This window comes from Aphelocoma coerulescens, chromosome 2 (genome assembly GCF_041296385.1).
Source record: "Aphelocoma coerulescens isolate FSJ_1873_10779 chromosome 2, UR_Acoe_1.0, whole genome shotgun sequence".
Classification (NCBI taxonomy): domain Eukaryota; kingdom Metazoa; phylum Chordata; class Aves; order Passeriformes; family Corvidae; genus Aphelocoma; species Aphelocoma coerulescens.
This window is the reverse complement of record NC_091015.1, coordinates 115,903,550-115,918,562: the sequence shown is the minus strand read 5'-3', so window position 1 is coordinate 115,918,562 and position 15,013 is coordinate 115,903,550. Positions and strand designations below refer to the sequence as shown.

General features: G+C 43.4%; 1 protein-coding gene across 1 annotated transcript; it reads left to right on the top strand.

The window, feature by feature from the left end:
* The first annotated feature begins 4,835 nt into the window (after window positions 1-4,835).
* On the top strand, window positions 4,836-14,805 carry LRRC30 (leucine rich repeat containing 30). The gene is made up of 2 exons (XM_069005935.1): window positions 4,836-4,883; window positions 13,361-14,805. The coding sequence occupies exon 2, from the start codon at window positions 13,634-13,636 to the stop codon at window positions 14,660-14,662; it is 1,029 nt and encodes a 342-aa protein (XP_068862036.1). The 5' UTR covers window positions 4,836-4,883; window positions 13,361-13,633; the 3' UTR covers window positions 14,663-14,805.
* The last annotated feature ends 208 nt before the right edge of the window (window positions 14,806-15,013 follow it).

The following is a 15,013-nucleotide window of genomic DNA, read 5'->3' as shown; positions in this document are numbered from 1 at the left end:
GCTGAACACTTTGCAGCCACAGAAAGACGAACGTCTGATTTCTGAGGCATCTCCAGTTCTGGAAACAACAAAGTAAGCACATGCCATGGCTTTTTAGCTTTCCCAGAAAAGCTGTGAATGCTTCCTAGGCAGTCCCAATCCTACGAGAAGATTGAGTAACACAGCCAGAGCCAGTGGTGGGCAATGATGTAAGCCACCTAGGAATATTAAAGATCTCAGTTTCAAAATCTCTCTGAATAAGAGATATTCTGACAAAATGCCACAATATTATAAGAGACTTCAAATCTTATTTTTTGTAATCTGAATACAAGCACAATTTGAGTATCTTTTCCTGTAAGCAAACAATATTTCAGTAGTTTAATCACATCATCAGCTGAGACAATCTATCCTGAATTGTACATATAGTTTGATATATTTAAGCATCTATTCTTATATAATTGATAAAGTATTTCAATGACTCCTTTTTGCTCTACTAGGATGCTCAGTGGTTTAGAGAGAAGAAATCTCACAAAGGAATCTTGCAATCACAAGCCTTACAGAAGGCCTGGCTCCTATACTCCAGTGTCCCCTGCATGTTCCTTGAAAGTCTTTGAATGAATACCTTAAATATTTATACAGCTATTTGTTTTCCTAGCTTCTGTCAGGAACTAATGGGCTTTCCATTAATAAATTATACGATGTACACTTAATAACTTCAGCACTGTGTGCAAATCTCTGTTCAATGAAGATCTAGAGACTTGAGCAGATGTGTCTTATGTTATATGTCTTACCTGCCACAACGACTGCACAAATTCAATAGATGTTGTACAGTTACTTGCCACTAAAATGCCAATGAAGAGTTTGAATTAAAGGAAATTAGCTGTTCAGGCACAGTTTTCCATTAATCAGTAGACAGAGCTCTTTCTAACTTCAGAAATAAGGAAGGGATGCAGAGATGTGATTGCAAGAGTCTGTAAGAAAGCCCCCCCATTTTTGACTTTGAGATGTGTGAATGCTTAAGATACAAAGCCAGAGGGTCACATTCCAGCTAAAAACTAACAGGTGTGACTTCTAAAATAAACAGCATTGACTGACATTGATTCTGAATTTGGCCTGTTGTTTAGAAAATATTTTTGTCTAGTTAATGCCCCAGAATACAAAATAGCTTCAACTAGTCACGATTATCTAAATGCAATAGATTGCATAAAAATGTTTTTACATATACAAAACATACATAAAACATCGTATATAGTGTATAATGTTAATATACTTTTAATAATTATGTTGGAAATATATAATATATGTTTATACCATATGAAACTAATGGCCACCTGTAAAGAGATAAAGGTTTAGTTAAGCAGGTCCTGCCTTTCATAAACTCACGCTGGTTGGGCCTGATCCCTCGTTGGCCTGTGTATGCCACATGATGCCACTCAAATGTACTCCTCCATGTTTTTCCCTGGCACTGAGGTCAGACTGACAGGCTTGTACTTTTCCAGATCTCCCTTCCAGCCTGTCTTGTAGATGGGCTTACCTCTTGTCAATGGGGACCTCCCCAGAATAGAGGGATTTATATCACGTGTGTTCTTTATGTCTGAAACAAAGCCCATCTCTCAGCACTTGTGTTAGAAGACCCCAAATTGCCTAAATGTCTCAGGAAGTAAGTTTTCATCAGGGGCCACCCTTGCTTTCAGGTCAGCACCCAGCAGGAACTGGAGCTCTGCTGTTTCAAGTGTGGTGATGCCAAAGCTTAAACCTCAGCTGAGCTGTGCAGTGGAAACTGCTCACTGGTGTCTTGAGAAGGATTCGCTATGGAGCACATAAGGAGGAGGCTGGAGTTAGTGCTGCAGTGTCTTGCCTAATTCTATTTTTCTTTTTTTTTTAAGCTGCAATAGTAAAATTTCATACTTCCTACAAGCTGTACATACTGTAGTGTAAGAAATATAGACTGCATATAGATTTGCACTGCAGTTCCAGAAGCTGGCTGAGAAAAACTGCCTCTGTAGCACTGTTGGTCACTGCTGGTCCATTCTCTGGTAAAAACATCAAAGGTGTTTGCTGGGCTGTCCCAATAAGAGCAAAGTGGGAAAAAAGGTTTCCAGGCTGTGAAATGAGAGAGACTGTTGGTCTACCACAGCTGATGTTCTCACAAATCAGTGGTGCACAGATGTGCTTACTACATAGAAATAGAATCTCTTACAAAATCAGTTAACATTTTTGTAGCAGATGTTATATGCTGCACATGTCAACTCAAGATGACAGTCTCCTTAAATGCTTTTCAGTGATTGCCTGGATAGTTCAATAAGTTATCTGGATACCGCTTCTGCAAGGATATGTTATGGCCTTATACTGCTGCTAATGGAGAATCCACCATAATTTATGACTTCTACCTTTACAGTGTCTTTTTTCTTTCAAAGCACTTCTTTGAAAACTAATAACGCATGTAAGCATTATAGTAATAGCTAAGATTTGTTTATGGGATTTGCAGGGTACAGTTTGAGTTGACACAAATAACATCTGTAACTAGACAATTATTCTCCTTCCCAGGAGATTGATTCAGCAGCAATTATCAATATTTAGACAACACACCATGTCCAATGCTTTCCATTTTACCTATGTCCATATCTGTACACATTATTTTCCTAATTAGAAACAGAAGGAAGTTCTTGTGGCATTTGAGTCTTTCTGCATGAGGCCTGCCTGGTGCACACTCCTTTCAGCCCTGTCTTCAGCACCAAGTGCCTCAGAGGAAGGAAATGTGCATCAAATTGGCATCTCCTTAGGTTGTCCTACAGCTTACAGTTTCCTAATCCTCAGCACCCACAGCCTGGCTCAGTCCCTGGGGCCTGAGATGTATTCTAGAGGCTTTGATAAGAACCAACAGGTGAAATCCTTCCCCCAAAAAATCTATATAATTCTCAAATCTGTATGTTTCTTACCCAAATCTGTGCCCCCTTTTTCTGCCGCACTTACCTGTGTTCTTTTTTCTTCCTGCACTTCTCGCAGGGTTAGCAATTTACAGCAGCTTTGAGCAGCAAATCCCAATTCTCCCTGTTTAAATGCTGATTCAGAGTAATTATTGCTCTTGTGTGAGTGTAATTTAAGGGATAATCATGCATCTTGCTGCTGCTTACATTCACCTTTTCCCTCTTGTTTAGGAAGAAGCCTTGTTCAGCACAAACATTCATACAACTCATATAGGAGAGGGCATATCCTTGACTTATCATCATCTGTGATTCTTTTCACTTGACAGGTTGAAAAATGTGTACACATATTTTCTCTGATGGTTCCCTTATCACTGTGGGCCTTCCTGAAGCTAAATCTGCTCAACCATTCAATTTTGATTCTGGAAGCAATGTTAAGGCCATTAGCTGTGTCCACATAAGGATGCTGTTATAAAACTTGACATGCTTATTAATCATAAATTCAGTAGACATTCTGCTTCAGTCTTTCCGGGGTCTGCTTATGCTTCATTTATGATGTAAAGTGAGGGTTTAGGGGGAAGGTGGTGTATTTTTAGACCAGTATTTATGTCAGGTAGCAGACAGTGTTTGGTATTTCTGTATCGCTTTCCACCCAAGGAAATGCACTTGGATCTTTCCCACTTGTATTTCACATAGTTTGCTCCAGAGTGAGAGAGTGAAAAAGTACAGTTAGAGAAGTTCAAGAACAGGTGGCTGCAGACAAATGTTTGCTCTGCCTTATCAGTGGGGGACTAGCACCATCCCTTTGCCCCCATATATTGCCATTTATTATTTCTGTGTCATGATACCATCATTTGAGGGGGAGGTAAAACCATCATATTAGAATCACTTTCCTTGCTGTTCAATTCCACTAGTGGCTTTTAAAGTGAAGCTGCCAAAATCTATATTCCTGAAATGTTACTTGTCTAAATCCATAGAACACCAGTGGTTTCCAGACTGCTGGTTAAATACATCTGAGAACAGTAATTTTTGGATTGCCAAACTGACTGAATTAAGACATTTGTAACACATTGTATATTCAGCCTGGGCTCATGAAATGGCTTAGCAAAGATCATTAGCCTTGGAAAACTAGAATGCATTTCCACGGAAGAGGGAAGGAAATAGACTGTGACCTTCTGCTAGCATCTGCCAGCACATTGCTCTGAGCCCACCAGCCCAGGTCATGTCTGCACACAGCCCTAGCTACAGATAAGATTTCTTGTCATCTGCATATCTGTTATAATTGCATTTTCCTCTAATTGCCTACATTTGTTCAAATCTAGTAAACTGAAAGTGAAATGCAGTGAGGCAGAAAATGTGGAGATCAACACCAAAGATAATATGAATGCAGTGGCCTGTGAACCAAGGCTCCCAAATTTTGCACATGTAGGGGAGTTGAAGACAGCAGAAGAAGAGGTCAGATTTAAGACCACAATATGGGAAGGGACAATATGGGTCACCATGTCTAGTCTCCAATCTCACAGGCAAACATATAATAGAATTACTTTCATCAGTTTTTTGAGTTCTGCATGTAGTAATGACCAATGCACAGGCTGACACTGTTGTTTCAAACCCTCTGCAAATATTGCTTGTCACCTTCCCTGGTCCAGGAAGATATGATTAAAAATAAAATACCTCAGCTTCTTACCCTGCTCACCCCAATCCAACTTCCTATTTTAATTTCATTTCTAAATGCCATTTGCAATCCTTTTGAGCCACACATCATTTTCCACCTTTTTGAAAAAGCTTACCTTGTTGTTAGCCGACCTGGCCACATATCAGAGCATCAGTGCTCCCCTTCCACTTACCTGCACGGCTGCCGAATATGCTGTCATTCCACCTCAGGTGGAATCATTAACTACAAGATCCTGTCTTCTCGCAGTCCAGTAAGTGCTGAAACCCTGTGGCTGTACACCACAATTAATCTCTTCTGATGTTCAGGTACAGAACAGATTCGTGTTTGATTCTCTATTGGGAAGTTGCTCATTAGAGGTTGTAAAATAAGAGAGATGACAATTATGGGTGGGCCTTTCTTTTCCTTTTTCCTTTTGCCTGTACTTGGGCTTGAAGATCATACTTTTCGCTTTGATTTGCTCTGTTTTATTACTTTTAAGGTAGTTTTTTTATGCAAGTTGCTTTTCATGTGCTTTTTTCACCTACCGAGCTATATCTTCTGCCTCCAGGCTGTGCTCTCTGTGATGTCCTCAGCTCCCCTTACCTGCAACTTGGCTCAGATCTCACCAGCTTTTGTTTGACCATACACTGACCTGTATTATTTCATAACATTTTAAATATCACTGTCATACTAATAATACCTAGATGCATTGCTTTACTGATTGCTTCAGAAATTTTATGTGTTCACTAAAGCCCTTTGAGCTAAGCATTCAATATGTTTCCTTAAATTAGAGCTTGGAAATTTAAAAGTCAAGCTATTAATTGTCGGCATTGAGTCTTCACATGTCTAGAGGGATGTCTGCTCTTTCATTTGATAATGTCTCTGAAAAATCCCAAACTGAGACACTGGTATGTGTTTTAGGGAGTTTTAATTAGATTGTCTCATCATTTATCAGGCATATGAAGGTAAATGCAGAGTTTCTTCTTATATCAGTAAAATTTGTGTAAGAGTTATGGATCTGGGATTAAGGCTCCACAACAGCTTTGATTGAATTATTTCCTAAGTTCTTTTTTGCAATCATTATTGTAATGGACTGTGGATGGAAATACCTAAACCCCTTCATACTGGGTCCCATTGATTTGCAGTACTGATTTACCAAATTTCATGAGGACTGAGATAAAAAGGGCTTGTGCTTTTAACTGCAGAAGCATGCATTTATTTTATACACTAAATCAGGCACAAAGACCTGGATCATTTAGTGTTTCATAGTATTTCTAAAGTAAGTTTTCAACTTCCCTCTGGCTTTTTCGAGCATTTTCAGATACACCTAAACGATTAGAATAAAAATGAGAGATATTGGTACAGCAGCAATGAATTTTGCAATAGATAACATTGAGTCACCTGGTCTTCATTGTGGCATGCAAACTCTCATGAAGCCAGAACAGAGGCACATTGACTATGCCTGGAGAGAATTGCTGATTTTAAAAATTCTATTAAAATCAGCATGTTGGCAGATTGAGCAAGGAGAATCTTAAAGACTGTTACCAGATAATGCTGAACGGATGGTCTTGCTTAAGTCCCATCTGTCTCTGAACTACAGGTACCACAAATAGGACCCTGTGGAAATTCCTCTCTCCTCTTGGGACCCTCAGGGTTTTCTCTGCCTTTTGTTTCCAGAACAGAGGTTGGATTCTCAGATTCCTGAAATCTAGGCAGCTAAAACAACCTGTTAAACTTAGAATACTAAAACAGTCTTTGGAGGAGGAACTGGGAGTTTTGCCAGCAGCCCATAGAGTCATGCTTATTTTTGGACTCTCCACACACGTGGATGTTTAAGAAAACACTGCTAATCTGAGCAACAGCTTTACAAGGGCGGGGGGGGGGGGGGGGGGGAATATTCCCATCATTCCAGAGTGACATGTAACCCCTGGGCACAAGATGCTTCAGAAAGCTGGGCATTGTACACCACAGGCAGCTGGACTGAATCTGCTTCAGGCATTGAAATAAGTCTGGAAGGACTTGAGGCGGGAAGGAAGGCGGGAAGGAAGGCGGGAAGGCAGGAAGGAAGGCAGGAAGGAAGGCAGGAAGGAAGGCAGGAAGGCAGGAAGGAAGGAAGGCAGGAAGGAAGGAAGGCAGGAAGGAAGGCAGGAAGGAAGGCAGGAAGGCAGGAAGGAAGGCAGGAAGGAAGGCAGGAAGGCAGGAAGGAAGGAAGGCAGGAAGGAAGGCAGGAAGGCAGGAAGGAAGGCAGGAAGGCAGGCAGGAAGGCAGGAAGGAAGGCAGGAAGGAAGGCAGGAAGGAAGGCAGGAAGGCAGGCAGGAAGGCAGGAAGGAAGGCAGGAAGGAAGGAAGGCAGGAAGGCAGGCAGGAAGGCAGGCAGGAAGGAAGGCAGGAAGGAAGGCAGGAAGGCAGGAAGGAAGGCAGGAAGGCAGGCAGGAAGGCAGGAAGGAAGGCAGGAAGGAAGGCAGGAAGGCAGGCAGGAAGGCAGGAAGGAAGGCAGGAAGGAAGGAAGGCAGGAAGGCAGGCAGGAAGGCAGGCAGGAAGGAAGGCAGGAAGGCAGGCAGGAAGGCAGGCAGGAAGGCAGGAAGGAAGGCAGGAAGGAAGGAAGGCAGGAAGGAAGGCAGGAAGGCAGGCAGGAAGGCAGGAAGGAAGGCAGGAAGGAAGGCAGGAAGGAAGGCAGGAAGGCAGGCAGGAAGGCAGGAAGGAAGGCAGGAAGGCAGGAAGGCAGGAAGGCAGGCAGGAAGGCAGGCAGGAAGGAAGGCAGGAAGGCAGGCAGGAAGGAAGGCAGGAAGGCAGGAAGGAAGGCAGGAAGGCAGGCAGGAAGGCAGGCAGGAAGGAAGGCAGGAAGGCAGGAAGGAAGGCAGGAAGGCAGGCAGGAAGGCAGGAAGGCAGGAAGGAAGGCAGGAAGGAAGGCAGGAAGGAAGGCAGGAAGGCAGGAAGGAAGGCAGGAAGGAAGGCCGGAAGGAAGGCAGGAAGGAAGGCAGGAAGGCAGGAAGGCAGGCAGGAAGGCAGGAAGGAAGGCAGGAAGGCAGGCAGGAAGGCAGGCAGGAAGGCAGGCAGGCAGGAAGGAAGGCAGGAAGGAAGGCAGGAAGGAAGGCAGGAAGGAAGGCAGGAAGGAAGGAAGGCAGGAAGGAAGGCAGGAAGGCAGGCAGGAAGGAAGGCAGGAAGGAAGGCAGGAAGGAAGGCAGGAAGGCAGGAAGGCAGGAAGGAAGGCAGGAAGGAAGGAAGGCAGGAAGGAAGGCAGGAAGGAAGGCAGGAAGGCAGGCAGGAAGGCAGGAAGGAAGGCAGGCAGGAAGGCAGGAAGGAAGGCAGGAAGGCAGGAAGGAAGGAAGGCAGGAAGGAAGGCAGGAAGGAAGGAAGGCAGGAAGGAAGGCAGGAAGGAAGGCAGGCAGGAAGGCAGGAAGGCAGGAAGGCAGGAAGGCAGGAAGGAAGGAAGGCCAACCGTGTAGGCATGTGATGGACACTTACATGACCTAACTGCTTCTGTGAGACAGGCCAAGAAACATGTCTTAATATATCAGATTAGATTTAGACAAGGAACTATCAGGCTGTCTCTTCTACTTTCCAAGAATTGCTGTTTTCTTATTATGTATCCAAAATGTAGGAAAATGACCTTCAAGAGCTCTGTGGAAAAGAGTACCTGTGGCAGAGGTCATGTGGCAGCAGTTATAGTAAAAGTACTTCATCCAATTTGGACAATCTGCTCCAAATTTTTTTCAAATTTATTCAGAAAGCCACAGCATTTGAGCAGCATTTAGCAAACATCCATATTGCTACCAGACAGGTACAGGCTATTTTACAGAAATTTATGAATGTAGATGTGACTGCTCACAAATGTAGTGATGAAAAATAAAGCAGTGTATGCTTTCTATATTGCAATGCTATCCTCCATGTAATGACTTCAGATACATTTGTAACTGGTGTCAAATCTCTCACCACACTTGCCATAAGAGGAGGAGAAGGCTGAGTCATGAAGACTCTGTGCAGATGGCTAAATAAAGCAGGGCAGAGCCCTCTGTGCAGTCCTGCAGGATGGTGGTGTGCCCTAGGGCACATCTGTGTGCTACACACCCCTTTTCCTGCAGAGTGGGCAAGCACCTACAGGAAGCAAGCTTTGATGGTGCCAGGGAGAACTGTCATGGGCACCAGGTGAAACAGAGCCCCAGAGAACATGGATGATGGCACAATGTAGGATCATGGTTTGCCTCTGTTTATACAGACAGACAGACCAGCTGTTTGACTTGTGTACACATAGGGAAATTGTGGCAGAAGTAGGAGGTGGCAAGCCAGTCATTCATGTATTTTCTGGAATTTCAAAATACTATGGCAAGTTTGCAAAAAAGGAATAAAACTTCCTGTAATTCCATGTCATAGAAGAATTGCTGCTATCCCTGACAATCAGGAGGAAGAGCCTGTCATTTCTAGGCTACATATGCTCACAACCCCAAATCTCTCTTTTATATTTTTATACTATGTTCAGTTCAAGCTTGTCTTCTGTCAAGAGGTCTGCAGAAAAATGAGCCCCTGCACAGGCAGTCATTCACCTCAAGGTCCAATTCTTCATGGGTCAGGCAATCCAGCAGCTCCACATGGGACCTTAATGAAACATTCCAAGAAAGCTCCAGGGACAAACAGTCATTAAAAGCTGTTAACAGCACCATAATTAAAAACAAATTAACAGGAAATCCAAAATTGCCTTAAGAATTGTTTCTGTCTTGTGTCACATCTCATAAATCTCAAATTACCATTAAAATTTGACTTAATATTTCAGAATAGCTGCAAGATCAACAAACCACTACAAAGTAGTTAAAACCCTACAAAATTTGCTTCCTTAGTACTACAACCAGAGGATTTCTCTGGCAGTCTGAATGGCACTGATACTTTTAAAACCCTTTATTTACTTCAGAGGAAAGAAATAGCAAAAGAAAAGATGGTTCAATAGCTGCAGCTGTATTTGTAATGAATATTTCTCCAGCATGACTGCTGTGTTCTGCTGAACTTGAAGTTAACCCTTTTTAGCCAAATCATCCTTCCTGTCACAGGAACGGTTAGGTAGTTTCTGCATCCTCATTTAAACAGGTGTTTATTATGACCTAGGTAATGAATGAAATGAAAATTTCTTCCAAAAGAGTGTGGGTTGAATTTCCCAGCATTTTAGAAATGGTTATGCTTAAAGATCGAAATAATTTCTTCTTATATTAATACATTTGTAAAGTTATTGAGACAGAGGAACTACATAAGGTTTTTCCTCCATACAGAACACAAAACTTGTTTCAAAATCAATTATGAACCTATACGTATATGATAATGAAACTATAGGTATCTATTGTAAGCTCAGTAATTTAAAAGACAATGACAGGATTGGTTTTGCAGCAAAACAAAATTTAAACTCAGTGTGTCAAAATAGCTATGGTTTCATAAAAGGCCTGATGGTATCATATATTTCACTAAAAGCTCACATCGTATGGAAAAGTAATTATATGATGATCTCAACTTTTACTTAAAAACCAATGCAATTGGTTTTATGGCAAGTCCTGCCTGGATGCAGGAAAAAGCTAGAAAATGTTTCCCAAGTGCATTTTACAGACTAAAAACCTGAAGACAAATAAAAGATCCCAAAGATAATAGACTTTAAAATTCCGGGTCTTTTGTGAACTCATCTTCAGGCTTTTTTAGGGCTGACAATCCTGATTCCTTAAGAAAAAAAAAAAAAAACCTAATAATTTGCATTGTCAAAGAATGTCAGAAAATATAGCTTGTCATTTTTGTCAGCTTATCAGTTTTTTATCATTGTTAATAGTGCAGTTTCTTTTATTATATTGGTTAGACTACAAAGTTGTTACAACAAGCTTTGGGTTATTTTTTTCCCTTGCTCGCTAACATTTTCATTTAATCTACAAAGTACACTGTGTCATGTAAAGCCCACCAATTTGGGCTTCCAAACCTGCATGTACAAAATTCTGCTTTCTGCCAGGCTGTGTGGACACAGGTCAGTGCTGCCTAAGAGCATTCCAAAGGAATGGATTCATCCTCACAGCCCAGCGCAGCACAGGCCAGGGTAGGGCAGCAGGCAGCACAGAAAAAAGGGAACTGAGAAGAGTTTGAACAAAGCCAGTCCAGGACACCAAGAGACAAGGGACTATTTTCATACAGAATTTTAGTTCCTGAGATGTCCAGATGAGGCCACTGTGGTTTTATTATCTCGATTTCAGGAAAAATATTAATTTGGTTACCTCAGAGTTTCCCATCTCCACAACTGCAAGCATGCTTAATAGCCTGTTTTTCTGTTGGAGAACAAAGAATAGGAAATGGTTTGTCTTTTCTTTTTATTTCATGCAGAGGTTATGATACTCACACAGGCAGGAAGGGAACTGGACAATGAGAGCTGCAGATGTGGAATTTCTTTTTTAAATCCCCTTTGCTGCTGCTTGATGTCTGGCAGGCAGTGGAGATACAGCAGCGCAATAGCAGGAGATGCTGTGAGGCTGAAGCAGAGCAAGAATTTTTCTTTGATAGAGATCCCCTGGTGAAGCTTTCCAGCAACAGCCCAGCCCAGACTCTGCTGGGCTGTATCACAGGCTTAGTTTCAAATGGACAGTGTGATGCAAAGCCAGGGCAGGGTACAGAGCACTTTGGCTGAGTCACGCTGTTAGGAAACGAGGATTTCTGTGGTGAGAAGCCACAGCAGGCACTGCCAAGTCCCCAGGCAGTGAACTCCAGTGTGTTTTGGAGATGGGAACAACGTTCTCATCCAAAAATATCTGGCCAGCCATGGGGGGAGGCAGTGGCTACAGGGAGACTGTGCTTCCTTTGTGTTCTGTTTTCATTTGTTACTAAAAGTGACCTGTGGAAGAAAGAGCTCTGAAGTGACCATGGGGCCATGGTCACAGGTGGGAGCCCAGCCATTGGGAGCAAAGCCAGTCTCTGGCAGATTCTGGCAGATTCTCTGTGGCAGATTCCTCATTTCAGCAGTGAGACTAAAAGAAAGGAAATGCCTAATTTTACACATGCTCTCCAAAAAGCCTTTTTCTTCCCTTTGTGTTTGCCCCGCAGAAGCAAAATGCCATGTTCAAATCCAGGGATGCTCTCTGAGAATAACTGCAGCTGGGCAGACAACCCAAAGGCAGAGCTCATGAGAGGCTCATGCTTTCTCTCCTCCACCGGCTTGGGACGAAGGGCCACATTTTAGGGCCCCATCAGGCAAGGCCCAGTCTTGCCCAAGCCACTGGCTTTCCTCTTCCCCCTGAGCATCTCCTCTGCCATTCTGGGTATCGTGTGGGGATGATGGTTAACAAGAACACTGAGTCAGAGCTTACAGCTGTGATGGCAATTAGTGTAACATTTGTTTGTAAACTGACGAATACTGGCAAAAAGTGCGTGTGAGGGAGGGATCTGTGACTCACAGGCTGCCAACTCACTCTAACCAGATACAACTGGCCTCAGCCTTTTTCAAGCTCATCCAGGCACTTCAGGGAATGCAGTATTTCAGCCCCAGCACAAGTTGGTTTTGTGTCACACAGCCCTGTTCAAACACATGTTTTAATTGCGTAGCTTGCTCAGCTCACCGTCTTGCACTGCTCCCCGTGGTCCTGATTGCTCTCCTGAGGTCTCCAAGGACCCCACTTGTCAGACACAACTGCAGGAATGCCGCCTCTCTGCCCTCTCTTCCCAAGCAGATGCAGCTCTATGAGGGATCCTGAAGCTCAAAGGAGAGCCCTGACCCAAAGCTCAGAGGAGACTGAGTGGTGCTTGGCAGTAAGAAGGGGCTGTGGGGATTGACTCCAAAGTGGTTGCTGGAGTGCTTTGACTTCCAGATGCAGTTCTCTGCATAATCCTTTAGCATCTGAGCTAACACAAGCTTTTAAGGTGAGGATCTCTGAAATGAGATGGTAAGGGAGGGTACACTCATCACCAAATCTCTCAGAAGGCAGCAACACACCTTCATCACCCTTGATTCAGTGGAAAGGAAAAGCCCTGAAAGTCTTGTACTATTTGTTAAAATTTTCAACTAGTTTAGATGATACCTGAAGCTTTTTCAAACCCTTTTTATGGTCCCTTTGAGTTTAAACTCACTGCGTATGTACTCCTGTAGCAATACAATTTCCTTTCACCAGCAGAGCTCACTTCAGCTGTTGTTGGGTATTATTATACCTCACTGCTTCTTTCTTCTCCCATCAGCCCCTCTATATTGGATCTAAATGTCACTTACAGTTCAAGCTATTTGACTGCTCATCTCCCTGTACCCCAGAATAGCCCAGGAAGACATGAAAGTTGACAGGGGAAGGGACATCAAGAGGCTCCATTTTCTAGAGCACAAAAGAATCAGACCCCAAGAATCTGGTTAATAGATGTGAAAGTATCACAGGACGTTTAGGACAGAGTAATTTGGTTAGAACTGTGTGGTATGACTGCTCACACTTGGTGCTATGTGCAGCAAGAATCATCCAAGTGGGCACAGATACTACTGCAAAATGTCACTGCTGCAGTGAAGTTGGTACCCTTTCTGAAAAGAAAGAGGCCAATCCTCACCACAAAGGAGATATAAAAGCTAAAACTTATTTTGAACATTATTTTTTTAACTAAGCAGAAAACAAGGACTGACATAAAAAGTCTTTATCAGTATTTTTGCGGCATACAAAATTTTCTGGTAGACTGGTAACTACTTCAGAGAAATCAGGAACCAAAATAAAAGTGATTATGAAAACATCCTTTAAATCTGAGTTGAAATGATGGCTTCTTTGCTTGTTTTCTTCTTTAGCTTGCTTGTTTGTTTTTTTTTGAACTCACTCATGCTAATTGTCCTGCAGCCGTGATATGTACCAGATAGCCAAGAAAGCTGACATAGTGAAGTTATATACAGCATCCTTGTGACCTTTTTGCAGTGAAGATACATATCTGTCCAATAAAGCCCAGGCCAAATGACAGTGACAGCTGTCTTGTGGCATTCAGTTTGAATTGAACAGGTTTGCTCACAAGTCAGGAACAAGTGTTTCATTACAGACTGTGCACCAAGATCAACATAAGCCCCCAAAAGTGAAACTTTCCCTCAGCAGCTGTGGAAACTGTTCCGGTGGACTGAGATGCACTTCACAGGCTCCTCCTTGTCTCCTTGCTTTGACTTTCCCACCTCCTGCAGGCTGGCATCCTCTGTTGGCATTTGCATATTGCAAGGGAATAAAATCTCAGTTCTCTCAGGAGTGAATCAGAGTGTTATGGGAACTGAGCACTCGAAGAACGAGGAGCGAAGGAGCATGGTTTTCCTTAGGAAAGGCCCAAAGCTGCCTGCATGGGAAGATGCCCTTCTCGCAGGGAGAGAGCCCAAGTCACTGCTGAAACGGGGACTGCGTTATGTCAGCTTGAGCCTCATAATGAAAGGGATGACCAGCACACCTGACTTCTTGTGGGGACTGCACGAGGTGCAGAAGCTGAACCTTTCACGCAACCAGCTGGTGGTGATTCCTCCTTCACTGGGAAAGCTGGACAGGCTTGTAGTGCTGAACTTGGGTGGCAACTGCCTCAAGTGTCTGCCTAAGGAGATCGGGCTGCTGAGGAACCTGAAGGTCTTGTTTGTCAATATGAATTGCCTAAAAGAAGTGCCAGCAGAGCTCAGCTTGTGCAGGAAGCTGGAGGTTCTGAGCCTCTCACACAACTGCATCTCACAACTGCCTTTGAGCTTCACCGACCTGACAAGTTTGAGGAAACTGAACCTCAGTAACAACCGCTTTGTGCAAATTCCTCTCTGCATTTTCGCCCTGAGAAGCTTAGACTTCTTGCACCTAGGGTCCAACAAGCTGGAAAACATCGCAGAGAGTATCCAGTATCTGGTCAATCTGCAAATCTTTATTGTAGAAAATAACAACATACGCAGTCTGCCGCGGTCTCTGTGCTATGTCAGCACCCTGGAGCTGCTGAACGTTGATTACAATGCCATACAGAGCCTCCCAGATGACCTGTACCTGCTGCGCCGGCTGCGCCGCATCGCCTGGAACCCGATGGACAAAGGCCTCCACATCGCCCACAACCCCTTGTCCCGGCCCCTGCCTGAGGTTGTTGAGGGGGGGCTGGACGTCCTCTTCAACTACCTCAGGGACAAAAAGGAGCACAACTGAGCTTCTGCTGAGCTTGGGATTAAGCCTGTCATCAAGACTCAATCACATCAGAGAGCTTTCCTGCACAGGCATTTCCACTTCATAATGCTTGGATTTTGAAGGCTGTGGATGGCTTTAGTAACAGTTGGAGGAAAGCAAGTAAAGTACAATGGTCTTGATTAAGTGTGTGAAGAGCAAACTTTCTAAAAATAGCTACCTCTGTAACCTTCACTGTTGTGATACTTGGGGGTTTTTTTTAGAAGAAAACACAACAACAAACTTGTGATAAAATATTTGCTCTTCATTTGACAGAAACAAGTTAAAGCAGACTGCTGGATGTGCAGAAATGTGTATTTGACAGCTATCAGGTTG